The 27097-nt window shown below is 41.5% G+C and overlaps 2 protein-coding genes across 9 annotated transcripts; both read right to left on the bottom strand.

The window, feature by feature from the left end:
- Positions 1-14: 14 nt before the first annotated feature.
- On the bottom strand, positions 15-22832 carry hook3 (hook microtubule-tethering protein 3). 7 transcript variants are annotated; one of them, XM_086134444.1, is made up of 25 exons: positions 22662-22832; positions 18715-18800; positions 18461-18533; positions 17698-17748; positions 17343-17475; positions 17190-17257; positions 16948-17010; positions 16445-16528; positions 15998-16060; positions 14327-14490; positions 14115-14255; positions 13820-13907; positions 13466-13579; positions 13256-13366; positions 13051-13135; positions 12879-12948; positions 12275-12415; positions 12075-12162; positions 11843-11874; positions 11648-11730; positions 11455-11555; positions 11267-11371; positions 10857-10928; positions 10290-10426; positions 15-648 (listed from the first exon to the last, which is right to left on the bottom strand). In XM_086134444.1, exons 1-25 carry the CDS (start codon positions 22716-22718, stop codon positions 636-638), a joined length of 2223 nt encoding a protein of 740 aa, XP_085990570.1. In that variant the 5' UTR covers positions 22719-22832; the 3' UTR covers positions 15-635. The 7 variants fall into 7 exon arrangements, with proteins under 7 accessions (XP_085990570.1, XP_085990567.1, XP_085990572.1 ...); XM_086134441.1 differs by lacking the exon at positions 15-648 and adding an exon at positions 1455-3977; XM_086134443.1 differs by lacking the exon at positions 15-648 and adding an exon at positions 7011-10143.
- Positions 22833-23462: 630 nt separating this feature from the next.
- rnf170 (ring finger protein 170) lies at positions 23463-26980 on the bottom strand. Of its 2 annotated transcripts, none has more exons than XM_086134450.1 (7): positions 26912-26980; positions 26288-26462; positions 26114-26192; positions 25759-25873; positions 25159-25232; positions 24926-25057; positions 23463-24357 (listed from the first exon to the last, which is right to left on the bottom strand). In XM_086134450.1, the coding sequence occupies exons 2-7, from the start codon at positions 26425-26427 to the stop codon at positions 24088-24090; spliced, it is 810 nt and encodes a 269-aa protein (XP_085990576.1). In that variant the 5' UTR covers positions 26428-26462; positions 26912-26980; the 3' UTR covers positions 23463-24087. The 2 variants fall into 2 exon arrangements, with proteins under 2 accessions (XP_085990576.1, XP_085990575.1); XM_086134449.1 differs by having other exon boundaries at positions 26671-26951.
- Positions 26981-27097: the final 117 nt, after the last annotated feature.

Genomic DNA, 27097 nt, shown 5'->3' with positions numbered 1-27097 from the left:
TCTTAAAAAACATCCACGTCGTGAATTCCCGAGTTTGTTTGCACGACAGATTGTCACGGTGCTCAGATTAAGAACATGTTTTGTGTGAACTGTAATTCGGGTATTAAGATAAGATAAGAAAACCTTTATTAGTCTCGCAATGGAGAAATTCCAGATTCACAGCAGCAAAGTTATGAAAGGAAGAAGTAGAACAACAAAATATAGGAGCTGCTGGAAAGGCAGCCACTCACGCGGCGCCATTTTGAAGTCAAAATAACAAAAATAACACAACACAACACATAGGACACAGACAGTCGTGCAATCTTCACAACTTTTCTGCATACACTTTGTTGTCTGAAGCAGTTATAGATGAAAGAGGAGAGGATCAAAGTGTCCTTTCACCAGTGGGTCAGAGACGCCATGCTGAAAATGTGCACACGTCTGCTACAAGCTAAGTTTTGAAAGCAAACACGAAGCTGTAGCGTCCATTGACGAAAAAGAGATTGGCTCACATCTCCACATTAAAGTCAATATGAAGGTTTCCCCCGACTCTTCTCATCGACCCCCCCGCTACTCTCCAAAGCTGTGTTTCGTCTCTACGATTGGTCTTGAATTGGTTCCATGCTTCAGGCTATGTCTGTCAAGATGGAGCCATTTCAGGAAATCATCCTGTCCAAGAAAAAAAAAAAAAATCAAATTAAACAACTCCAAAGATGAGGAAGTTTACCAGATTGCAAGTCGGCACATGAGTTGAATCACTTGAGAAGAATAGAAAAAAAAGTTGAGCCTTGTCTATGGGTTGAGCCGCAAACACGTATTCCAGTAAGTGGGCCCAATTTAAGCACAACACACACATACACACACACACACACACATGCGCGCGCGCACACAAAACAAAAGGAAAGATGTGTTTTGCAGAGGATTCTGGCATTTTGCCGATGAGATGTAATAGGACGAGGATTTCATTTGCAGGTGGTTCATCAGGAATGCGGGGCACGGGGGCATCAACCACAGGAACAAGTCAAATCACAATATGTGCTACGTGCACAGGCGCGCGGACATGCTTACGCACACGCAAAAACACACTGAGGGTTCGCCATATAATTTTATGACATACAAGGCAATCAAAGGGTTAAAGGTGGATTAAAGTACATACTGGAAGCAAAAGTGTTATCAGTTTACATCTCCTGTTTGGGTACATTAAATTGTGTTTCCGCGCCGGTGGGCAAAACGATTCAAAAATCAACGTCAGAAGAAACCTCATTCAGATCAGGCTGAGGGCCACCTCACGGAAATCCTTTGGGAGAGTGCGAGCTCCCAAATCGCATCCGATCTGGCTCCTGTTCCGCTCCACATCGCAATCAGAGTCGGTAGCTTTGCCCACAAGTGATGACCACACATGTCAAGATTTACAAGCAAATATTGAACAGGTTTAACATTTACTGTTGTCGGTTCCAATTATTTTCGGAGCAGTCATCGGTCAGCGTAACGGCTCACTCTTTAAGAGACAAGTAGGCCTTCTTCTGTGTGTGTGTGTGTGTTGATTCCATTTTGAAAGGCTGGAGCCAATTAAAGCTAATATCAACCCAATCAATCCAGGCCCTTCTCGCAGATGATTGCCTGCCCTTTGCCATCTTGAGCTACGTATCCTGAATTTAGCGCAGATGACTTTCAACGTGCTTGCACTCAGCCAGGCCTAAAAACAAAACACACGGGCTTTATCCCCTAATCAAAGATTATTATTGTGCCCATGTCTAAACTAAACGTTCATCAATCCGTAGATAAAACCCCCACCGTGGCTCGATGAAGAGTTTCACGTTGGTCTTCAAGTACGGCAAAGAACAATCCATTTCGAGCCAGCGTTTTGGTGGTTGAAGCGGACAAACCCTTTCCAATCAAAACCTCTTTAGTCTTGCCACAAAATGCGCTCATATATTTTCACTCTGCTCGTCCCTACGTTAGCTGTTATGAATCTATTTTTTTTCGACCAAATGTTTGGTCCGTGGCTCCTGTTTAAAAGTCTTAGACAGATGATGACTTAATATCGGGTTTTATGATTGCAAAGTATGCAGTGCACTTTGGCCTTTATATTTCTGCACAAGCCATTTGTGGCTGCAATTATAAATTCCATCAGTCATAAGATAAGATAAGAAAAACCTTTATTAGTCTCGCAATGGAGAAATTCCAGATTCACAGCAGCAAAGTTATGAAAGGAAGAAGTAGAACAACAAAATATAGGAGCTGCTGGAAAGGCAGCCACTCTCGCGGCGCCATTTTGAAGTCAAAATAACAAAAACAACACAACACAACACATAGGACACAGACAGTCGTGCAATCTTCACCACTTTTCTGCATACACTTTGTTGTCTGAAGCAGTTCTAGATGAAAGAGGAGAGGATCAAAGTGTCCTTTCACCAGTGGGTCAGAGACGTCATGCTGAAAATGTGCACACGTCTGCTACAAGCTCAGTTTTGAAAGCAAACACGAAGCTGTAGCGTCCATTGACGAAAAGAGATGAGTTCACTTCTCCTGTCCCACGTAATCCGCTTCAAACTCCAAGCCGCGACTCCCAGTTCCAAATCCGCATCGGCGCTCCGCGCTAACGCTCCTTTCTTCTCATCGTCGGCTCCTCAAGCCTTACATCCATCCAGCCGCAGACCGTTCAACAGCACCGATCTCTCCGCTGAACAGAGCGAGGCTGTGAAAAATGCTGCCCATTACAGGCGCAAGACACAAGCGCCCCGGGACTGTCCAGCAACGACAGTCAAATGGCGCCGACATTCCTCCCAGGCAAAAACAGTGCTGGTATACCCATGCTGCCGAGAAGGCGCAACCACCGAGCACAGTCTCCTCCTTGATGAATGTCGTGGCCAAAAAATGCTGAAAAAAGTCCACATCAGGTCCACACGACGTAACAACAAACACAAAGTGACAAAACAAACACAAAAACAAAAAAAAAAGCATGTCAAGCATTTCAACCAGAATATGCAAAATGATTTTAATAAACCGTCAACATTGTTTAGAAGATGGACCAGTCTATCCAATCTATTGAAAAAAATGTTTATTCCCTCGCAAAGATTGCGAGATGACGCTTTTTTTTTTTCATGCGCGTACTTCTGGGTCATTTTCCGGGCGACAGAAAGCAATAAAGTTCGAACGTCTTCACCCATGGGCGAGTTTAAATTAATTTAATTTTGAAATTGGCTTGAAAAACAAAGACAAAAAAACTGCTTTTGATCTAATGCACCATTTCCAAGTAAGCGAAAGAAATCTGAAGCGTACTTTCGTCTCTGCACTAGCCAATTTGACCCGCAAGTACATAAACGCGCATTTTAAAAAAAGCATTGCCGTACAAAAACAAAACAAAAACGGCGTTATCTCGCATATTTTGCAAGGGAACTCAAAACTTTGCTAGAGAAGTACAATATATTTTTCCTCCATGTCACCTTTGGTGCTCCGTTGAAGAATAAACAAACAAAAAAAAAAATCCACATTAGAACAGTAGACTTCATTGTGGTTCCACCACATACTGTAATATTGTGTAAGTGCATTGAAGAGTGTGATTGGATGTGACACAGAACACACTTAGCCATGAACCCGAAACGTGTTGAAAGGGCGCATGAATGATTCATGTTATCTTTGTTTTTGTTTCTTGCCCTCGTGCTTTTAATGGCGAATTTATCAGCGTACCGGAGGGATGCGAACATGGCAGCGGCGCCTAACTTTGGAAAAAAATCGTATCGCTTGTTCTTTGTCAGATCATCATATCCTATCAACACCTTTGCTCGAATGTGTTTGCACAACGGGAGGGATCGAGAGAGGGAGAAAAAAAAAATGAAAGGGATTCTTGTCATGAAAAGAACATCTTATCCCAACTCGACCTGAGCGCGCCGTGGTGTCGTCCCCGGCGGTTGTCAGTCACGTCCTCCTGCTTGGCTTGTGCTCTCGGAGGTCAGTAGAATCAGAAGAGGCGCGCCTGTCTTCCGCCTTGACTCCGACTGTGTCAACAAAACCGGGCGCGAGGTTTAAGTTTCCCTCACCTGCGCCTCTATGAAGCTGCGCCAAAAAGTATTCACGAGCGGCGGCGGTGGCTTGATTCACGACCGGAGTGTTTGTGTTGGAGGCAAAGCTTTTTTTTTTGCGATCAAATGTGTGAGTAGGTGTCAGATGCAAAGTGCTGAAACATCATTTCTGGGACTATCTTGATTGTGTGCGTCAGTTGAGAGTGTTGTGTGATCACGCCACGAAGGCCACGTCGTCGGCCAAATGTTGCGTTGAAATAATAGAAGGCTCTCGTTTGCTCTGATTTTCTTCCCCGCGGAATGTTTCAGTAATTACTTTGATATTTGGAAAGAGGAGTGTTGAAAAAACAAGAACATCTGGCATCCATCCTACTTTTGTCTGGACTATCAAAGCCGAGATTCGGAATGCGACAGTTTTCTGGGTGTTTATGTTCGATACGTCGGTCAAAAGTGTCAACGCTTTTTTTCCCCCTCAAGATGGATTTTGCAGTGTTTGTTCACACCTGTTCATTATTGTTTTTTTGCTATTTTTTTGGTGGTGGGGGTGGGGGGGTTACCGTATTTGCGCTCATCGGTTTAAGTCAACCTTTTTCTATATTTGTGCTCAATCCGACACAATTAAAGTAATGCTTTGCCACCATCTTGATTCATCGGAACTGCTCAAAATTCAACAGGTGGGGCATTCCAGAAGCGCTAAATTTGTAGAAAAGATGCTTCTTTTCTATAAGGCTATGCAATAAGATGTTTTTCAGATGCATTTAAGTTACCTTTTATTGACAAAGATGTTTTACGTCCCAAAAAGCCTTGCTTACACACGTTTAGTACTGTAAAACCTATTTCTATGAAAGGTTTCCCTTTTGAAAATTTTCAGAAATTGGGCAACCCAAGTTCGCGGGGATAATTTTGGGAAGAGCCGTTTCTCATCCAGCATGACTGATGTGCACAAAGCAAGACCCCTAGAAGCCTTATAAATGTTCTTCTGAATGATACAAAGTGGCTGCCTCTCCAGCAGCGCGTATCCGTTTTTGTTTGTTTTTTCTTCTTTCTACCCACATTCTTGCTGCTGGAGGCTGTAAATTTCCCCAGTGTGGGACAAATAAAAGATATCTTATCTTATCTTAAAATAATTCCAAGAGAAGTGTCAACTGTTAGACCAGCTCCATATTGGCACCCGCAGCGGCTCCTCTTGTTGTCTGGTTGAGAGGGAAGAAATTTCATCCGACAATAAAGTTGTACTTGACTTGATATTGTCTATAATTTTCGCTTTCTGTTAGATTACTGGTGCAGTGTCCCAATACCTTTGTCCATTTTCGAGCATTTGGGCAGATATCTGGCAGTAGTGAAGTGACAATGGAACACACAGACTTTTGTGGTATTTCCAGTAGCCACTTAAAAAAAAAAAAATTTAAATGAGAGGCCTTGAAGGAAACGTGGCAGCGGTTCTGGTCACTTTATTTATATTTGTTCCTGTCTGCCTGTGGTGTCTTCACGCGCTCAATAATTGTCTCTCACTGTCATTTTTTTTCTTGTTCTGATGAATATGCTGATTCCCTGTGGCCTAAACGCATTTGGAAATGAGACAAACTGTAAAAAGATGAGGCCTTTAAGGTTTCCGTTATTGGATGGAGTCAGGCATCAGTTCATGCGTCACTCGATATTCTATTTTTGGGGGAAAAGAAAGAAAAAACCCTCCATTGCCTGAATTATGCCATCTTCCATCCTGGTTTGTATGACTTCTCTTTAGTCGTAAAACAAAACAATGGATAAGATGGAGTTTTGTGAACTCTCAAATATTTCATTTTTAAATGCATATTTTAAGTATATTCAACTGTATTTCAAATATATTGCCATCACAAAATAAATACGTGGCAATTAAAAAATATATACTAATTATTAAGCCTTGTATATGCATACCAATTTTCAAGTTCCAGGGAAACCACACATGCTGAGAAACGATGGGACTTAGTGAAAAAAATGAACTTATCTGGTATACACATCCTCTTTTAAATACATAAGGTATATCGCTAAGCTCTCCAACTTTAGCCGATCAGCTAAAGGGGAGTTTGTGAATGAATTTGTAAAGTAAGACCCATAATAGACAAGCACGTTATATTTTAATATAAGCGTTATTTTACAACGTCATCTTCAAAGTTGATAGTATCTGAAGCACATTATCAGACCACTTTTATCACCCTCCCTAAAAAAAAAAAAAAAAGCCTCTGAGGCCTCCTCTGTCTTCAGTTGCAAGACGTGAATGTGCACACAGTTGGGTTTGCATATGAGCAATAGAAAACTTGGCAAATGGAAAGTTAGTTTCAACTTAATTTTCCAAATGAGTAACACGCGCACACACACACAAAAATAAAAACACAGCATAATGTTCTACAGTCTGACGGCGCAAGAGGATATTTCTTCTCTGTACACAGTTTGCAGTTCAGTAACATGGAAAGCCACACCGGGTGCTTATTTAGCTTGTAATTATTTTGTCATCTGCTACGTTAGCTCAATTCCTAAATTGAGACAAAGAATTGGATTATCAAGCACCAAAGATTGCCTCACTTATAGCCCGGTCGGCCAAATTAAGTTGCTCGGGTCTAATTGCGTCATGTAACATCTTTCCCTCTGTATCAATATAAAGGTGCATACAAACAAGGAGACGAAACTGATCGTTTTAAAACAATCCGCCTGATCTTCTTTAGCTCAGCTAAATCAAAACCGATCTCGGTAGATGGAACCTGCAAAGTCAAACACCCCAAAGGTGGCGCAACATGGGCTTCAAACCAAACTATTCTGGAAAAAAAATATGCCACCACGCAAATGTACCAGAGCAGAGGCGGCAAAATGGTGACGATAACCTTAGAAAAAAAATGGTTTGGCTGTCTAATAAAATAGCAGGATTACAATGATTCAAATCAAATTCACAAACCACGAGTCGAACACAAACTAATTCCTACGATAGAACACCACACACGGTCGTATAATGAACAGGAAGGCACTATTCATTATGTATCTTGTCAAAAAAAGTTTTATTTTACAGAGGTAAAAATGTTTTTGATGTTAGAAGGTTGTTCAAAACACTTTCAAAGAAATGAACCACATTAAGGGTGAGAATGCGTTTTCAACTTTGGACGTTCCACTGCATTTTCTTGAATCCACTTCCTCTTGACTGCAAAAATGACTGTTTAGCACTAATACCGCAAAAGACCATTTATTAAATTCCCACGGGAGGGGAGAGAAAAAAAAAAGCCACACGAGTATGAAAGCGTTTCATTTGGAGAATAAGGGTGAATCCAAAACAAGTTCATCAGAGGTTTAAAATGTGCTTTTCTTGTTACAAGATTGAACAATCCTTTTTTTTAAGACCTGAGACTGTGTCCTCCCGGTCAAGAAATAAAAGGGACACACTGTTCGTTGGGTCTGACAGTTCAGTTTCGTGTTACGCCATTAAACGAAGACCAAGGACTGCAGGACACCGCCTCCTCGCTGTGTAATTTAACGTTATACGAATTCTTTCTGAGTGTAACGTAATACTAAGACTTCTGCACAAGACACCAAAGAATAAATAACCTTCTCAGAATTTAAAATGAAAAAATAAAAAATAAAACAAAATGCACTGCATAAGATAAACCGTTTTCACATGATTGAGCAAAATAAGGAAAAGGCCCTCATCCACCTTTGCTTATAATCAACGATGAATCCGGAGGCGGTTAATGGTCATTTCCTATCATTTTCTTTTCCAAAATGACCCAATAAAAACTGATGTTTCAGGTCAGCTTGCACACCGCCTTCAAAAAAATCAGCGCACCAGTAACAAAAGGCACTCAAGTGGAGGATTCACCCATCTCAAAGTATGCATTGATGCTCATAACGTGCATGTAACCAACCACTTTAAATATGCTGACAAATCAAGCCCCGCAAATAAAAATATAAATACGCATTCAAAATGCTACGCAAAATGTATAATATGAAGCTGCGTGATAAAAGTTGACCTATTCTCATTTTGTCTTGTAATAAATTGAACAGTCAAAAAAAAAAACTCACCCAAGGTGTTTGTGAAGAGAGATTTTCATGTGTTCAGTATTTTGTAATAAAAAATAAATGGACTGTTCATTAGCCCATGATAGCAAATGTACTTTTCTCCATTTTCCACAGATGTGTGAATACTTTTGGCTCAATACTGGTTCTTATTTCCTTGGACATCTCCTGTAGCACGCATTTATGTTCAAGTTCGCTATGTACATATGTATCAAATCAACATTACATCACAAAGTACACCCTCATTATGTTCTAGTTTAGAAAAATACTTAAAAGGTGGACTTGTGATTTTTTTTTTTTTTTTTTAACGTTTTCCCATCCTATGCCTATCTGCTAAAACTTGAGCTCAAAACCCAGCTAGCATGCCCTTGGGTCACCTGTTAAGGAGTTTTTTTTTTCTGTTACACAATGTCAGTGTCCAAAATGGGAGAGGAACAATCTCGAAAAAAGGAGTCTATTTTTCCCCCCGCATTTGGATTATTTTCCTCTCACATAACTGACATTAATTCACGACGGAACATATGGGGAAAAAAATGCCGTTGAGGTATTCAGGATAGATGTCACTGTGCTGTTCTGGCCTTGGCTGAGGCGTTCATAACAGAACTGATGCAGTTAGGGAAACACAGGCAGGCATGTCCGTGAGGAGCAAGAGAGGAAAACAAGAGATAACTAAATGAACTGGTCGGGGAGAGGAGAGGAGTCAAGTGTTTCCTTTACCCACGGCTCCCCCTACTGGCGCGCTTTAGGATTGCAACGCTGCAGAGGGTTGTTAGTGCTCATGCTGCCGGTGCTTGTATGCCGGGTTAACTCACAGTCAACGCAAAGTCATGCAAAGAGTCTGCAGGCAGGGATTTCATGCATCGTGCGCCTCGGGTTTCGGACCACAGACGGGCCAGACCGTATCGGGCCGGGTCTCTGGTGTGCCGATCATGCTGGAATATTGCTGTTGGGGGTGGGGAGGAGAACAGGAGAGTTGCGGTCAGATAGCAGGGAATGTTAGCAGCAAATTTTGGCCCTGATTCAAGCGGATGACTGCTGTGTCTCAGACGTGATGCGGGGAAAATATAATTTTGAAACCGTGGCCACAGTTTTGATGTAAGCCGCGCACTAAATGATCATTTGTGGCCAGGGAATGGGTATAACGTGCATAAAATATCGCAATTACTACCGGCGTTTTGTGTGATGAAGCATACTTTGAGCTAGTAAAAGCAACACAAAAAGTCATCTATCTCACTTTATAGCTTTAAGAGAAAGTCTGAGCAATTTTGCTCAGGAACGATATTCATTTGTATTTTGTGGGAAGATTGAAGCTACTTGGTGGCCACCGGTTCGTATTTTGTGCACACATTATACTTCATTTGTACTTCTTGGCCACGGTAAATAATAATAAAAAAAAAAAATCAAACATCTCCCCACATCAGATCTGGTGTCTGCAAAGATGACAAATTCACAACATTCCTTTTTGAAAGTCGGAGAGTAGAAAAGGTTTGGAAATGAAAATTGTGAGCCATGAATGTTGTTCTGGGTAAAAGTCTTGACATCGAGAAAAAAAAAATGAACGGGAAGCTCCATTCTATTCTTCAATTTCCACTTCCAGGAGATGCAGGTGTCCCAACCCTTTTGTCTTTATTTAGTGTATTCAATATTCCATTTTGGCACTAAATGTTTGATGAAAGAACCAAGCATACGCTGGTGAAGCCTTTGACCCTTCTGAAATAGTTTTTTTCCAACTCTTCGAGGCAACATATTGTACTCATGAGCCCGGTTAGGAATTACAGTGTTGGAAAAAAAAAGATGTCTGCGTGGGTCTTTCCTGAGGATGGTCATCATGAACTGATTATATGAAGTATTATATTAATATGAGTAGTTAGAGGTAGCAAAAAAAAAAAAGTTTAATACTGATATAGGAAGAATTGTGCATGTGTACTGCCTGTAGAGGTTGACATTAAGTGGGGAAGAATGCGTTCCAGGAGATTAGTAATGCCTGATGATATAGAACAATGCTGGGCTGTGCGGGGTCCGCCATCGGAAAAAATAAGTTTAGACGGGAATAAAAGTGGTGAAAGGTTTTTTTGGCAGTCTTGCCTGGCATCGCTACCTCACGGATCTGATCGGGAAGAAGGGTGGAAAAACAAAAAAAAAAGAAAATCAATAGGCGGGAAGTTGAAATGAACAGTTCAACGGCTTTGTATGGTAGTTTTGCTGTGGCGTTTTTTTTTGTTGTTTGTCCCCCCCCCCCCCGTGCCTTTCTACCTTCCGGTAGCTGGTTGGACGTGGCCTGGGTAGGCACGACGCGAATTGGTGGCTTGCCTCTGGCGGGCCAGGAAAGACTGACTCGAGCCCGTGTTGGCCAATCTGTCTTCGGACGCCTTCTTCTGGAAAGTCATTCCCTGGGAAAACAAATGGGGTGATGAGAATGAAACAGAATCAGCGCAATCTAATTGTAGTTTATCCATTTTCAAATGGACGACACAGCAGGAATCACCAGTGTGCTAATGTTGATGTATTGGGGGGAATAAAACCAAACAAACAAAAAAGAAAAAAAATAGTGTTTAGCTGTTAGGCTTAGCCTTATACTGCCATCTAGTGATGTGGTTTTCAAACAAAATTAGTCACTGAAATCAGTTTTGCATTAAATAAAAATAAAATTGTGACTTGAATGGCCCATTATATAACAGTCATAAATCTAAAATGCACATTTGAAAACTAAATCTATGCATGTGCGTATGTGTGATCAAACGTTCAGCGTTTTTGGGGCTCATGTGTGAATTGATTATTTCAAAGGTCTGTTTTTTTTTTAACTGTTGATGTCAGTCTTACCATATTGTACCAGGCCGACACGATTAGCTTCTCCTCGTAATCCCTCTGGCTCTTTGTCTTATCCATCTCTTTCTGTGGCCCAAAAAAAGCCCCAAACAAACTCTTTGAAACATGAAACAAATGTTCCAAATTCTATTTAACTTTAGAACAGAATCACACAGTCCTGCCTAGGGTCACTGAGTCACTCGGCAAAAACGGCTCCTCGCTTACAGTAAGAACGCCTAATAGAGGGCTCCGTCCTTTTAGCAATTACCCACAATGCACTACCGGCGGCCATATTGGAGGGCTGTTATAAACAAGCCATACATGAAGTCTATTCGTGTATGGCTTGTTTATAACAGCCCTCCAATATGGCCGCCAGTAGTGCATTGTGGGTAATTGCTAAAAGGACGGAGCCCTATATTGCTTACCTCCAATGAGTGCAACATTCGCTCTTTCTCCTGCAGCTGGTTTTTCAAGGCCTGAACTTCTGGACCCGAGCCCTGGTTCTGCTTCGGATCCAGAGTACGAATCACCTGCGAAGCCAATGTAATCAGTCACAAGTGTTCTGCTGTTCATTGTTCCAAAGGTTACAAAAAATGAAAAAATAAATCCTCACGCTCTTAGCTTTCTCCAGATATTTCTTATACCGCTCCTCCATTTGTTTCATCTCGTCATCTTTCTTTTTCAAGGCCTCCTCCAGTTCATCCACTCGTTGAGCTAACAAACGCAGACATAGCCACAGCTCCTTAAATAACATTCAAAGATGACAAGCGGTCACGAGTGAAGGTGCACTCTTGCTACTAACTCACAGCTGGCCGCGTATTTGGGCTCCATCTCATCTATGAAGGCGTTCTTCTTGAGCAACTCGTTGTTCACCTCTTGGAGCTTCTCCCTGGTGAGGAGAGAACAATGAAATGAATCGAGCCTGTACTGCCAGGATGGCCTGGTTTTAATGACAAAAATATTTTGGAAGGAACAGCGCAGAGTGGTCGGTCCGTACTTACATGTGCTCTGCGTATTTTTTCTTCAAGGAGGACTGAAAGGCAAAAGAGAAAATCGGGGTTGAACACGCACGTAACATCTTCACGTGTGGCTTCGATCTTTTGGATGAATGTAGAAACTGCGCTAGGCTAAATGACCGAACTCAACAGTGAGCCTCTTTCAACTTTTTTTTGTAGAACTTAAAAGTTTCGAGTCTCTTGAATTCAGTGACACGCAGACGGGGATTAAACGTACATCATCCGCTTTGGAGCCTTGTTCCTGAAGATTCTTCTGTAGCTCTTCTATCTGACTTTGCTCCTCCATCAAGCGCTGATTGGTTAATCTGCACAGCGTGGAACGCACAGAGACCAGTTGAACAACATAGCTTTGAACGCAGCACGGCGCTTGCAGCCTGACAGATGAGATTCAATATCACGGAGGTAGCTACGCTTGACCTGTTTTCGGTCTCCAGTTCACTGTTCCTTCGACTCGAGTCTTCCAGCAGACTCTGGAGAAGTGCGATCTTCTCGTTATCGGAGCCCTCTTGAGCCAACTTCAGCATTTTGTTCTCATGCTGAAGGCGAATTAAATGCTCCCTGTGTGAAAATGCATCCGAGAAAGGGAATTATTCATCAAGTTAAGAACTCTGTTGATGACCCAAGCAGCCACGATGTTTGACATGATTCAAATCGAAAGCAGCAATCGCTGTTAGGTTCTGCTTGCAGGTGGAGGACCAAGCTACATTTTCTAGGAGCAGGAATAATAAATATATAAGAAAAAAAAACATCGGCCAGCCAGCACAAAAATCAAACCCTCTTGGAAAGCAGCAGTCAGGCTGATGTAACTTGTAAGCTGCGATTACATAACTCAGTTCGGGAGTACCGCTTTTTAAGCCAAACTCATAAAACAGCAGGGGTGGAAAGCAGAATGAGCTACAAAAGCACGTGGCGGCAAAATGAACCAGCAGCTCAGACCAAATGTCCCACTAGACGAAAATCTTTGCAGTTGGATCTTTGATCGCTACTGAGGCGCACAAGCCGTGCGGTGTAGAGAACATACCGAATTTCTGGCGTTGTGATCTCAGCCGCCAACGAATCAGAGCCATCAGCGCCGGTTAGAGGGAGAAGACCTTTGCAAAAAGATGGTTCTTGTTAGTGTCCATTATCGAGGTTAAAACGAAGCTTACTATTCAAATCGACTCCAAACGTGGACACATTTTTTAGCATTGCACCTGACGTAAGTTGCCCCTCCTGAGCTTGGACGCAATGCAGCTCCTCAATGGTCTCCTTCAAAGAGTCTCTCTCCGTTCGCATCCGCTATAGGAAAAAGCAGAAAAGCGAATTGTTTGATTGTCGGTTAGGAAATGCTGATGAGCAACAGTGACAGAATATACCGTTTTAGAATTTTTGAAAACAAATGTTGAATACTGAACATACGTCTTTTTCTTTCTGGAGCGAGTCGACTTTCTCTTTGACGCGTTTGTACTCAAACTCCATCTTGTCGGCCTTTTTCGATTCCTCGGACAGTCTGTTCTGAAGTTCCACCACCTACGCCGAGCGAAAGGGAGATGATCATCATTACCATAGTAAGGTGGTGTGAGTTACATATATAGCCACATGTGGGTGGGGGGTGGCCTTTGGAGTTACCTGTCTTTTGTATGTCTCCAACTGACCCTTGGTAGCATTCGCCTTTCGAAGCTCTTCTTCTAAACCGATGTTGGTCTGCATTAACGCCGTGTTCTTTTCCTCCAAAAGCTTAGTCTGCCAAAATGGAAACAGGAAGTTGACTATTTCGCCCATGTGTGCGTGTCTGTGAGTGTTTTTTTTTTTAATTGCGTAGAACATGATGCAAATAAAATTAAATCGCAGCTCGATGAAAACTGTTCCACAGCACAAAATATGTCATTTGGGGGACTCACATTTCCACCAAGCAGTTGAGGAAGATGCTTTTGGGAATGGTTGACCCTGAATTGGCTTGCATTTATTCCTTTTGCAACTTACCTGTCTCCTGAGAAGTCCCATGTCCTCAAGTTTCTTCTTGTAGTGTTCGACTGTGCCCTCAAGCTTCGACACTTTGTCTGAGGAATGCCTGGTTGAAAAACAAAATGGGGTTTATTCTCCATCGGGTACTCCTGTACAGGGAATATAAAAAGTCAAAACACCCTCCGTTTTTTTGTGATAGAACAAAATGAGACCAAGATAAATCATTTCTAAACTTTTTTTTCCCCCCCGTCCAATGTTTAAGTGTGCAACGTAATAGATAAATCTTGTCGACACATCCGACAAGATTGCTTACCTGAGCACATCCATCTCATCCTTCAGTGACTGGGCTTCATCTGCCAGAGATGTGAGGTCTTCGTTCTGCGACCTCACCTCCAAGAGTTCTTTTTCAAGCTCCTCGCAACGGATCCGGTAGTCGTCTTTTGATGCTTCCAACCTGGAAACAGTTAATTCATATATAACATCTTCCAATCTCCATAACCTTTCTCCTGTCTCGTAAATCCACACCTGAACGTTTCTTCCTGGAGCTGCTCCAGTTGTGTCTGGAGCTGGAGGTGTCTGCGGCCAGCTGGGCTGTTTATATCCTCAATGGAGTCCGACTGGTTGAGCCTCTCCATTAAAAGCTGGTTTTCCGCGAGCAAACTACTCTTTTCCTCCTGCAGGGCCGCAACCTGAAGTTCAAGAGGTGAAATTAATGCCATTAAAGTGAAAGACATTCAAGATAGATGACACTAGGGCTGGGGGACGAATAAAGTGTATCGATACATTCAAGTATCCCCCCCCCCCCCCCCCGACTGTTCTTTGGGGTTTCCATCTTTCAAAGTGTGTCCCGACTGATGCTACTTACATACTTTACTGTAAACAACAGCGAGTCAAACGTTAACGAGCTAGCTTAGTGACTTCTGCCACTCCTTAAAGGACTAATTTTCACAAAAGTAACAAGCAACTTTCTTTCTCCTTTTCCCCCGACTGTTCTTTGCGGCTTCCATCTTTCAAAGTGCGTCCCGACTGATGCTACTTACCTACGTTACTGTAAACAACAGCGATGCAAATGCTAACGAGCTAGCTTAGTGACTTCTGCCACTCCTTAAATGACTACCGTAAGTAAAGTAACAGGCAACTTTCTTTCTCCTGATAAGAAACACACAAAATGAGCGGAATCTCTTTCACACTGTTTCCCATACAAAGAGAAAGCAGCCCAAGGGGAAGGCATTGGGGCGAAAAAAAAGCTGTGGGGAAAAATGGTTTAAAGCTTGTTTGGGACAAGGAGAGTTCCTCTTGTTTTGAATAACTGCCATAGGCTTTTTCTGTGAGGTAGGATTTTTGTGAAAACAAAATAGCCGTAATTTTAAGGCTTACATCACCCAGCCCTAGGTGACACCTAAAAGAGTCGCTTCACTGCAACATCAGTTCGAGTAAGAAGACAAACGCATGGCAAATCCTCAACAAGGCAAACTATCATAGAAGGCTACATATGGTTTGATGTTGTCTCGTCTGTGTGATAGACAGGGTATCAAACTCCACACCAAGCAAAGCAAAAGCCGCACCCTAAATTTAGCCCATGTCTTTTATTGCACGTCCCTAAATATAGATTTATCTTGGAAGTTACTCCTGATCATCATATCAATGCACAAAACAAAATACAAAACAGTGGGACAAGTTTAGTCAAACAGAAATACTGCTTGGTTTGGTCAAATGGAAACAGTTATTTAGAACACACATATTTATTAACGCTTTCGGGGACAGCGGTTACAACAGTGGACATCTTATCAGGTTAGGTTAAACTACTAAAATATTTTTTTCAAATATACTACACACTAGAGATATGAATTCTAAACACCTGAGTTTATTTAGAGATGCATATTTGTACGCAATGCCATTTAAAAAAAAAACTATTCCTGGTCTAAGGAGCCAGTGTTTCAATCTACCGTTGCAGCGGGGATGCGCGATACAGGGGAAAAGACAGGAGATTAGTTGTGGCAGGCTGACACATGACACAAAATTGCAGTTTTGGTCAGTATATCGCAAGGTGTGTGCATAGTTCCACACCAGCGTTACACATATCGATAACACGGAAGGGGTCATTAATGCAAGCAAACTGAAAAAGCCCGGACTGTTATAAAGACACACCACACAGAATGAATGGAAGACAGTGGCAGAAATAAAGTTTGAATTTACCCTCTCTTCTAGCTCATTAAACTCTAATCTCAGTCTATCGCGCTCCTCTTGAACATGGAGGGCCTTCAAAGCAAGGCACAAAGTAATTGAAATAGTCAGGAAATTAGAAGGAAACAGACTGAACACAACAGGAGATTAGATAATCCTTTAAACCGGGCTCATTTCTGGCGCTGGCGGCAAATGCATGCATACAAAAAAAAAATGTTAATGTTCATCATTGGCCAGGACGGCACAGGACGTACTGAAGGCATACCAGCATTTTAAGAACCAGTAGGAAAAAGCAAGGGAAGATCCCATGTAGCTGTATTTTCACAAAATAGAGGGGGGACGCGAATCCATCGTTTTATGGTAGATGTGAAAATGCTCACTGTGATTTCCAAATACAAAAGGTAAAATAAAAAGTAAAATAATAATAATAATATGGGATTAGAATTACACGAAACCAACCTGCATGTCTAGCTCACGACACCTCTGGGAAATCTCCTCCTTTGTGGCCAAAGCTTCATTCAGCTCCTCAACAGACTTCTTCAGCTAGCGTAAAAATGAAAGTGAAATTCAATCACAAACACAAGGTTTCTACTGGACAGCAACAATCTATTAAAGGAGAAGTCAACCCCCTAAATTTTCTTGACAAGAATATATTCTTTGCGACCCCGCTAGGAGCTCAACACGCCCTTCGGATTGTGATTTGTGGAGGATGAATGAAGAGGCAAAATCCACCCATTTTGATCCAGCTCAAAGGAGCGGCCATTTTGCCACTTTACCGTTATCTGAAAATGACATTACAGTTGCTCAGGGCTCAGGTAAAGACCAATCACGGCTCAGTTATTTTCTGAGTTTGGTCGTGTGACGTTAAGATACAGATTTCATAAATATGCAAAGACAATCATTCGGTACATTGTTTTGCCAGCAGGTCGTGAAAACGATCAAGTCAATGCAGGCGTGTCTACCTGTCTGTCGAGATCCACGTAGGAGTCATTTCCGCCTGTCACCGGAGTCTCTTTACTCATCAGCTATCATAAACACAAAAAAAGTCGATTAAAGGTATGACTCCGTACAGCAACATGTATCTGGAAAGTTGACCGAAGAGATCGAGGTGCAATTGAGGGGAAGTCTGAATGTCTAAAATCCACAAAATCTTGACCAAACCGTTTTTCAGAAAGGCATCAAAGGCCTGATAATGAAATTCTACCTCTTGGATGGCTGTCATGACAACGTGCTGGACTGATTCCTCCATCATCATGATGGTTTGGATATATTCTAGAGGAAGAAACAAAACGACGAGGTAAGCTTTGAGCATGGTCAGAAGGAAGAAATATTTCGTCGGACGCAATTTGGTGTGCACCTTGCTTCTGTTCACAGTTGACAGCGCAGCCTAGAATGAGTTGAAGCATCCTCCCGAGCTCTGCCGGGTCGGAGTGCTCTCCGATGAGACTGACGTCAGGTAGCGTGAAGTCGTTTATGTGTTGGCCGAGAATCTTGAGAGGGAGAGCGGACTATTCATTGCAATGTTTCCTTATAAGTCAACTCAATCATCAGCGCCAGGAGAAGACTTTTTCAATATTAAAACAACACAAGCAGCGACACCGAGCAATTGTGCCCATTGGACTTTATGTGTCGTGTCTAAGTAATATAATTCTTGAGGCAGCCAGGCCGGCAACTGATGAGAAGAAAAACTGTTCAAAAGAGATCTGTCTTACCTCCTGGTTGTAGTCTAGGATACCTTTGAGAATTTTCTTTAGATTGCTGACCTGAAAGAAAGAGGAATCGACGCAAACTGCTTCACATTTTTTGCAAAATATGACGCAAAGAAAACAGTCGAGTCTCATTTCAAACAAGAGTGCAATATTTCTTCTTATACTAGAAACATTGGGTTGGAATCACGATATGCTTTTCAACACAAACAAATGCCTTAGACATCCGCTTTTTCCTCAGGTATAAAAAGGGGGTGTTTTTTTTTCATGTATTTTAAGAAGCTAGGCTTTTATTTGCCCGAGCGGAGGATGCAACTGAGGCACTGTATTGGAGCAGAAGTCAGTATTTGAGGAAATAACATAATAATGATTCAAATGTGTGGAGTTCGGATGTTCTCCCCGTGCCTCTGTGGGTTTTCTCCGGGTACTCCGGTTTCCTCCCATATTCCAAAAACAAACACGGTAGGTTATTTGAACACTCTGAGATGTCGCTGGGTGTGGCTGTGAGTGCGAATGGTTGTTTGTCGATGTGTGCCCTGTGATTGGCTGGCAGTTCAGAGTTTACTCCGCCTACTGCCTGAAGGCGGCTGCGATATGCTCCACCACGCCCGCGAGGATAAAGCGGTTCAGATGATGGATGGATGAGTCTTTTATAATCTTACACTACTATACTTTGAGACAATGTCATGATTTAATGGATAGAAAACTAAGCGGGCACCATACGAAAACACGACACTGAGCATGCAGCATCACTCCAAATTCTCCTTACCTTTAACCTCCAGTTGTCACCCACATCTGGCTTGATTCGACTAATCCATGCATCATTGAAATATACTTCGTCTCTGCAAAATGAACATGGAAAATGTGTCATTCAGGTAACCCATGCGCGTTCCAGTAAGATTCATTGAATATTGAGCTCAGTTTGCAACGCAAATGTAGCAAAGCACCCCAAGGATGCCACCAGATATGTGAAGACGGTCACAAAATCCAGTCATTGCCACACTTCTCAAATCCTCAACTTACATTTTCTGTAGAGCCTGCGCCATAACGACACCATTCGTCATGTCCTCGACAGTCTTGCATTGGGCCTCCACGCCGAATGTTTGAACCTAAACAAACAAATCATTGAGAGGGTAACCAACAGACAGTGTTTCATCATGTTTGTACAAAGAGTGGTAAGGCTATAAATAACAGCCATTTCAATATACTGTAGGACAATCATTTAACCTGACAGCCTGTAAAAATATGGAGGATGATTTGATTTAAACTAAAGCAAGTTCAAATGTAAAAGGGTGCATGGCCATTGATTCTTAAAGAGGAGTGTCAAGAAATGTTCAAACCTATTTCAGTCATTCAACGAATTATGTTGTCTCTACTTCTACTTAGAGCTGAAAGAAATCTACTTGCTCAGAATGGCAAATCGACATGGCAACAATTCATGTGACAGAGGCGGTGAAATTGAGAGCAGGAATGTTGGAAATTTGACAGGAAGGAAATGACAAGATTGAACTCTTGCTTACGTATCACTCACTAGCTCTTTTTTTTTTTTTTTTTTAAATAACAGGACTTAAAAGTCCATGAAGTCTCAAGAGGCGTCTCAAAAATAAAAAATAAAAATAAAAGAAGAAAGAAAAAAATAAAATAAATGGTCCTGACGCCCTCATACAATACCAACAACATATGTGACTGTGTGGCGCTCAACTGGCCTGAAAAGGCTTGAACTAATCTCAAAAGGATTCCAAGAGCTGGTTTGAGAGGATCTGTGTCCGGCAGACAAATATCTCAAGACTGCCCACTGGCCCAAACAACACCCCTTTATTACATAACACTGTGTCGAAGAGCGACTGAGTGTGTAACCTGCAAAACTATCCATGACAGTAAGCACGCTAGTAGTGTAAGATGCTACATTTGCTACATTACAGGATGAAAAGTCTGCAAAACATGCGTCATTGCAACATTTGGTCACTTTACTCACTTCCCTTCCCAAAAAGACAAGTTGAATGAAACAAAACATGCGAATACACACCCAAAATCCCTAATAGACAACAATGAGATGTAAAAACTTTTCCCGGCTGTCTTCAGAACGTTAATCTTTGCGATTGATGGCCGTCAACATATAATACACCGGGTGCATGATAGCCACACTTATTTTTGAGCGGTGACATAGATCACTCCTTTTTTTTTTAACCTTCTAAATCCCAGGCAGCAACAGATACACAAGGCCATGCTGGATACTTCTACTGACGACTAGCTAGCTTGCTAAAAAGAGGTCAGAGTTGGGGGGGGGGTTAGCACCAGAGTCACTGAAAAAGGGGTCATGGAACAAAAGTAGAAGATAAGCAAAAGACAAGTGTTCGGGCTGTTGAAATTTGAAATATCATTTGACACTTTTAGCCCTGAATATATTCTTTAATGAAAGCCTACTGAAAAGTGTTCCAATCAAGAACAGCTATTATGACAAACCAAACCAACAGAAAAAATGGAGACAAACCATCATGTTCAATATTTTTGGAAATGGACTTAAATTTTATGAGCAATAGAAACTCAAACACGAATGGAGGAGCAAAAAACGAATATGATAATACCCACAGGCACATACTCGTTAACCTCTGCAGGTGGAGGGGAACTAATTTTACTGCAGCTTACTGAGCAGTTGTGACTGTCTCCTCAATGTATATTTGAATGTCTGTATTATAAAAACATTTTAAAAATTAAATAATTAAATATATTCTGCAATCAGACAACTAGTATTCCATTGTATTTCCGGGTTACTTCGCCAGGTTGTGCCTTGACAAAATTATTACTGCTCAGTTTTAACACCGCCCGAGAGATTTTAATCTGTTTCCTATTGTGGTTGGAATTTGGTTGAGAAATGTGTTGAAATGGACTATGTCACGATGAGAGGTGTTGTTCATGTTTGACTTGTAACTACTTGAGCTAAGCAAAATATTACGCAGCCCTAATTAGGATGAAGTACATGCAGTTCAACACCACCACAGACACAACGGCGAACGTTGTTATTATGTTTAAATTGGGCGAGTGTTCATACTGTTGTGGTTGGCCGGCAGGTATCTGACGAATGTTTCTCCCATGACTTGCATGAACAAAGGCTGATTTGTTCAATTTTGGTGTGATCTACAGACATTTTTGCAGATTAATAAGTGTTATGGTAACAAGACTTCAACTGTGGACATGCCAATGACGTAACTTGACCACCTGCATTAATGACACACTCACACACGACAAATACACCGTCATTACATTAGCAATGTGAAAACCAATGGACTTATGTGTGACAGTGGGTGCTCCTGTTTATTCGGAATGCATTTCCAAGATTAAAAACACTGCAAAGTCAAGTCAGAGTTGTGCATGTCTGATATTCGTCACACACGTCGAGCATTTCCCACAGTGGCACTGCGAAATAAATACGCGCACCAACCTGTGACAAATTAATTTTACTGCTCTGGCCCTGACACCAGGTTACCTCTTAGCTTCAGCGAAGCTTTGGGTGCTTTCACACCGGCACCCTTTGTTCGTCTGTTTTCCCCTTTGTGTGCCTTGTTTGGTCAGGTGGAAAAAGAGTACCGGTAATCAAACTCAAACTTAATCAGTCGAAATTCAAGGATATGAACTGCTGCTTCATTCTTTACCAATATTCAATGATAAGGCAATTTATATTTAAAAAAAACTTAAACATCATTAGTTGGTTCTGCTTATTTGTTAAGATGAGACAAAAGTCGGATGAACAATTGACATTTAGAATATGAACTTATGAACTCGATACGCACTTTGCCCTGACAAAAATATGTAATTATCAGTAACATTGAAGCAAGGTAACACAGCAGCTTGGTTCAGAGGCAGCACACTGTCCCGGACAAAGCTCTGTTTTAACACAGTGCATATTTTTACTGTAAACTGCAGACAATGCTGGCTTTGTATTATCAATAACATGCCATTTCACGACTTTGTTGACATGGCGTAGGAATGTGTTGGTATTTCTCCAGTAGCATGACATTCCCTACATAGAAATGTGTGTTATTTATCTGTGCCTGCATACAATGTCCGCATTTCAGCCTACAAGAACTCCACTTCACATGAACTTGACAAAACATGTTGCAGTGTTCTATGTAATCCCTACCTGGTTAGTTTATTGGGCTATTTCATGAATGTAAACAAAGAAAGTAGACCGTTTTTATGGCTGTTACCTATTCATGATTTAATTCATGATCATAATTAAAGTGATCATGTTGCACATACGGATCTGTTTCTGTGGACGTACTCGATGCTCTGATGAATAAAATACACCGATGCAGTTGCTGCAGTTACCCTTGAGTACAAATTTACAATTTTCCCTACCCACAGATGATAATAATTTTTTGTCAAATTAAGCTTCAATAATATGTTTTTGTACCATAACTGCGAAGTCAGTGGATACTGTAATTAGGAATGAGTACACTGGAGCTAATGTTACACGTCAGTCATGTAAACATTTACATATGCGGCCGCACATGTTGCTTTAAAGCTGCATTTTCCTGCTTGGTTCATAAACAAAAGACAATAACTGGATGCCTGAAACCTGAACGAGTCAAATTATGCACGAAAGACAAAAAAACGGTGGAACGACAACGATCGTGAGAGAAAGACTCCTCGAGTGTATTTATTCTCTGAACCTCTGTCAAAAAAGGACATCTTCTGGAATTTGACTACGATCCGGTTGACCAAAAAGAAATAAATCTCGGATTGCAAGCGGCTAGCACAGAACACATCAGCAGCTCAGATGTGCCAACAGCTGGCCTGCATACGTCAGCGGCGTGAGTTCGTGTCATTTTTTCCTCCAGCCGCCGACCGTCACCGATGTTAGCTCGCAAGCTAACGTTAGCATCGTTTGTTAGTTTGCTAGCTAGCCATCGGCGCGCCGGAGGTGGGGTGGGGGAAAAAAACAATACCGGACGGGGTGGTTGCTGACCTACCCATGTCAGGAGGCTTTCACAAAGTTCCAATCGATCCAAGGGCCCCGATGTAGACATTTTAAATAAAAGTAGACGGAATCGAGATGATTATTTAAGCCGAAAGTTATTGGCAACCTCAGACGCTCCCGAGGTCTCTCGCTCTCTGGGTGTCTCACAATCCGACACCGGCGTCTGCCTGAGGCGGGCTGGGTAGGCGGAGTCTAGTACGAGGGTAATACGGGACTGTCCTCTGTTGTACAGTACTATAAACTAAGTGTTTCCCATATTTTATTAATCCAAGGTACACATTTGAACAAAAAAAATGTCACAAAACGCAATATACAGCAATGGAAAGTAATGAAGTAGACATACTTTGTGTCTGGACATCACTTTCTCAGTTCTGATTACACCCAGCAAGCAAGAATTCCATAGTGGATTCCAAAACGATGAGGTGCACTTTTCATCCGTGGCACTGCATCACTGTTTGATGGTAGATTATTAGAATTGTGGTGCTGAATGTGCCACAGCCTCGACTGAAAGTCAGTGTTGCAGGACTCTTGCCCAACCAGTTTAAAGTAACGAAAACACCCCAGGGACACACTGAGGAACAGGTACAACACAACAGAGAAGTCAGAAGCACCTGAATGATTTCTTAAGGTATGCCACAACACTAATCTCTAAGGCAGATGGTCAGGATATGATTACAGCAGCCATTTACGGCCCAGAGGTAGGCCTCTCTTCAACCTTACGGTGACACAAAAAGAAGTCGACTCTTCATGGCTGTTGTTCAGTTAATTAAAAAAAATTAAAAGCACAAATGTATTAATTGCACATTGCTCAACCATCACATTTATTTGTCAAATGCAGGTGACAAAAAACCCCCACCAACTGTGCAGTCTCCAGTAAACACCAGTTCATAGCCACAGGTGCAACATCATCGAAATACTCTGCAAGTCGAGACATCCAATGACTGATCAGGATAATTAGATATTTTCCAAGAATTGAATAGTCAACAAAATGAACAAATGTAGAGTCACTGAACGGGTAATGAGTCGCACAATGACTTGCACATTTCCAAGCCCCATACAGCCACACGTTGTTGTTGGTGCCGAATCCATTGTAAACAAGGTCCCATCAAACAACACAAACGCCCAAAATTGTGGCCTCCTGTCTAATAGAAACCCTGCTTCAATAACAAATCTGATTCATTGGCCCACTTGAAATAAAAATGAACATCACATCAAAAAATGTTTTCCATCAAGAGTCATTCCTTTCAAATCCCACTCCTCTGATGATTTAAGATCGCTGGCTACCAAGTAAGCAAAGCAAACCCAACAGTGTTGAAAACTTCCCTTTGGTAATTTATACATATACCTCCACCATAAATAAGCTTCGACTCCCTGGTTGCAAAAGGGCACAGGAGCGTCTTTTAATGACGAAGGCCGCCTTAGCCGTTCAGTCTCTGCGTGACCACCTCCCTGTACATGATCGAGATATAGACGAAGAGGAGGAGGATGACGAAGAAGTCGTCCATGAATCCGAGAAGGCCGAAAAGCGCCTCAGGGACGATGTCGAGCGGCGAAGCCAGGTAGGTCAGGGCTCCAACCAGACAGAGGAGAATTCGGATCCGAAACATCCAGAATAGTCCGCCCATGGAGAACATTTCCCTGAAAGCGTGGCGGAGGAGGGTCGGTACGTCACGCAGCCTGTCCATTAACTGAGAGAAATTAGGGGGAAAGAAAATAAAATAAATAACAAGCGTGTGACAATGATAAATAAAATACAAGTCACTGCAGACATCATTATAATCAGTTTCTATTTATTAGTTTATTATTAGTTCTTATTAGTTGTGGTGGCTTGCTGGCATTGCAGAATGAAAAAAAAAATGCTTGGGGGGGAAAAAGTGACTGAAACTACAGTACATCTTAAGTTTATCAAACTATTACTATAGTAAAAATGTCTGTTTTCAAAGATTGTCAATTAATATTATACATGAGCTGTCAGGGTTCATTTTCAATATATTTATTTCCGTATTGATGTATGTCTGAACAGAAGAACGAAGAATTATACTTCTGTATTGTACTGTAGGAATCTAAATCATTTCATAATATGAAGTGACATTTATTTTTTCTTAATCTTGCACTTGACAAACACTCCACGTCTTTCAAAAAACTAAAACTAATACTAAAACTAATAAACTAAACAAAAAAAACTTTTGAAGGAATAAAAACAAATCAAATAAAACTGTGTATTTTTATTTTTATTTTTTTAAATTAAGAACTCACAGATCTTGGCTGGCCTGAGAAGCGACGGTTGTAATCGTTGATGTCTCTTAGGATGAGCTGAGGTTCTGCCTCACCATCCTGGACCCTCTGAGGAGTGGCATGCTCATGGAACAACGGGAAGAGCAATGTCACCTGGACACAAGGGGGAGACAAAAAAAAAATACAAGATATACAGGAGCTTATTTGAAGAAAATCCAAGATGGAAAAAAATAACCCCAGATGTGAAGTCTCACCATTTGTCTGCATATGGGACAGTTAATGGCACCCAACCAGGCGCCATACCTCCAGTAGGCTATAATACAGGAACCTACATGGGGACCGGGGAAAGCTACATTAAGTTGCTAATCTTAGAAAAATAAATTTAAAAAAGGCAAGTTATCCATCGAATAAAAGTGCCGAATGTTCCTCCTCTTTGAGTACCTTTACCCAGGCAAAAACTACTACGCTGATTACCACCAAACATTGTAGCAGGGCCAAATGAAGAGCCCATTACATTCTGACGCATCTGTTTGATTTTGACAATTTTTGTCATGCATTAATTTTAATGCAAGGGGTGCGAACCTGTGAAGGTGTGAAATTTGTTATGATCCATACTAGGATTGGTCAGTTTAGGCAAAGATTTGTACTTTACCGTTTTATTTCTAGTGCGTCATAATAAGCTTAACTGAATTCAGAAATTAAATTCTAACAGTCAGTTGAAAGTACAAAGAGCGTGCAAACCATGTTCAAAGCATCTAAACTCAATAATTGCCTAAGTGAAAAGATCGGCCATAGATTTTTGGTTTTTTTTTTCTTGACCGGGATTGTGCATACCAGCAGTACAATATCCTTACCACAGAAAAGATGACCACAGTTGGTCTCAACAGGGAGAACAGCTTGTTGTAAACATACAGGGCAAGACATGTCTCTATAATACTGCGGCCTGGGTTCTGGCTGGGGATTTTCCTCCTGGGATACATACATTAACATTAAAACATGTGAAGAATCAAATTGCCATAATTTAGATGGCCAACAATTACATATTATCACATATTATAATACCAGTGATATTTGCGCTGATGTCAGCCTTTTAGAGCTGACAATAGCCAGCTCAAGTAGCATTATCCTACAACTATTATGGCTTTTCTTTTTTGTATTTACTGTATTTGATTTATTATTAATTATGACATCGGTTATTAGCCTACAAACCTGCTCCGTTTGAAGCTGCTGTCGGACAGCGCGAACATGCTCCTGATTCTCCGGATGAATATTCTGCGGTTGCTCCTCTCTGAAATATCAATGTGTAGATATGATCTAGTCAACAACAAAAGCAAATGAGCAAGGATTTCATGTAAACTAATATATTTTGCTGTATTTGCTTACCTGCAGAGTAGCGTAAGGAAGCCTGCCAGGAAGGTGATGGTGAGCACCACAACAAACAGAACTTGGTTGCTCACACCTTCTATTAACGTGTCTTCATCTTGGATGAGATAGTCCACGTCCGCACACTGATTGTCCTCCATCACCCACACTCATAACCCGATCATTACCTCCATTACTGCGGTGAATAAGGAGAAATACTGTCCAATTGCAAAGCACACTACATTGTCAACAAGCATATGAACATGCTACGTGCCAGCCACTAAGAATCGTTTTCAATCCAACCAAAATCATATTGGCGATCTAGCCATCGTTACAATATTTACGGTATCTGTATAAGAGTCGTCATATTTAATGCACCAGGATGATGTAAGTAATCTACTCACCTTTTAGTTCCTCCACGGAAACAAACTATCTCAGGAGTCGGTCTGGTAAAGGCGTTACTTTCTAGGATTTTGAGACATTGCCCTCCAGTAAATGCTGTCTGTCATGATGTTAAGGTTACAACTGAACGATGGCTATCGTTGCTAAATTTAGCAAAATACCTTGTACGCGAGATAATTTATATTTACTGAATTTGGGCTGGTGTTAGCTTAAAGTAGCCAAAACTTGTTAGCTGCTACCCACCCGTTTGCCTGATTGACAAGCGTCTTGGGTCTTACCGAAGATGTTCTGCGAATGAGATTTCCGACTTCCTCGGCGCACGACGCCCATTGGAAAAGGATGCAGTAATCCCATTGCGCCGTTTGCAAAGACGGGTTATACAGTATAGGTATTATAAATTAAATGAAGGGTAATTCCTTTGTGTTTTAG

The sequence above is a fragment of the Hippocampus guttulatus genome, chromosome 17 (genome assembly GCF_054856545.1).
Source record: "Hippocampus guttulatus isolate MCC_2025c chromosome 17, RoL_Hgut_1.0, whole genome shotgun sequence".
NCBI lineage: Eukaryota > Metazoa > Chordata > Actinopteri > Syngnathiformes > Syngnathidae > Hippocampus > Hippocampus guttulatus.
The sequence above is the reverse complement of the archived record's forward strand: the minus strand, read 5'-3'. Positions and strand labels throughout refer to the sequence as shown.

What these genes read in the sequence shown, in the direction of transcription:
- rnf170 (XM_086134450.1), bottom strand. Translation starts at nt 26,427, where the DNA reads ATGGAGGACAATCAGTGTGCGGACGTGGACTATCTCATCCAAGATGAA. An exon ending in TTCCTTACGCTACTCTGCAG is followed by an intron (nt 26,193 to 26,287) that starts GTAAGCAAATAC and finishes TTGATATTTCAG; the next exon opens with AGAGGAGCAACCGCAGAATA. An exon ending in AGCAGCTTCAAACGGAGCAG is followed by an intron (nt 25,874 to 26,113) that starts GTTTGTAGGCTA and finishes TATGTATCCCAG; the next exon opens with GAGGAAAATCCCCAGCCAGA.
- hook3 (XM_086134441.1), bottom strand. Translation starts at nt 22,718, where the DNA reads ATGTCTACATCGGGGCCCTTGGATCGATTGGAACTTTGTGAAAGCCTC. An exon ending in TGGAGACATACAAAAGACAG is followed by an intron (nt 13,367 to 13,465) that starts GTAACTCCAAAG and finishes CGCTCGGCGTAG; the next exon opens with GTGGTGGAACTTCAGAACAG. An exon ending in AAGGCTCCAAAGCGGATGAT is followed by an intron (nt 11,875 to 12,074) that starts GTACGTTTAATC and finishes TTTGCCTTTCAG; the next exon opens with TCCTCCTTGAAGAAAAAATA.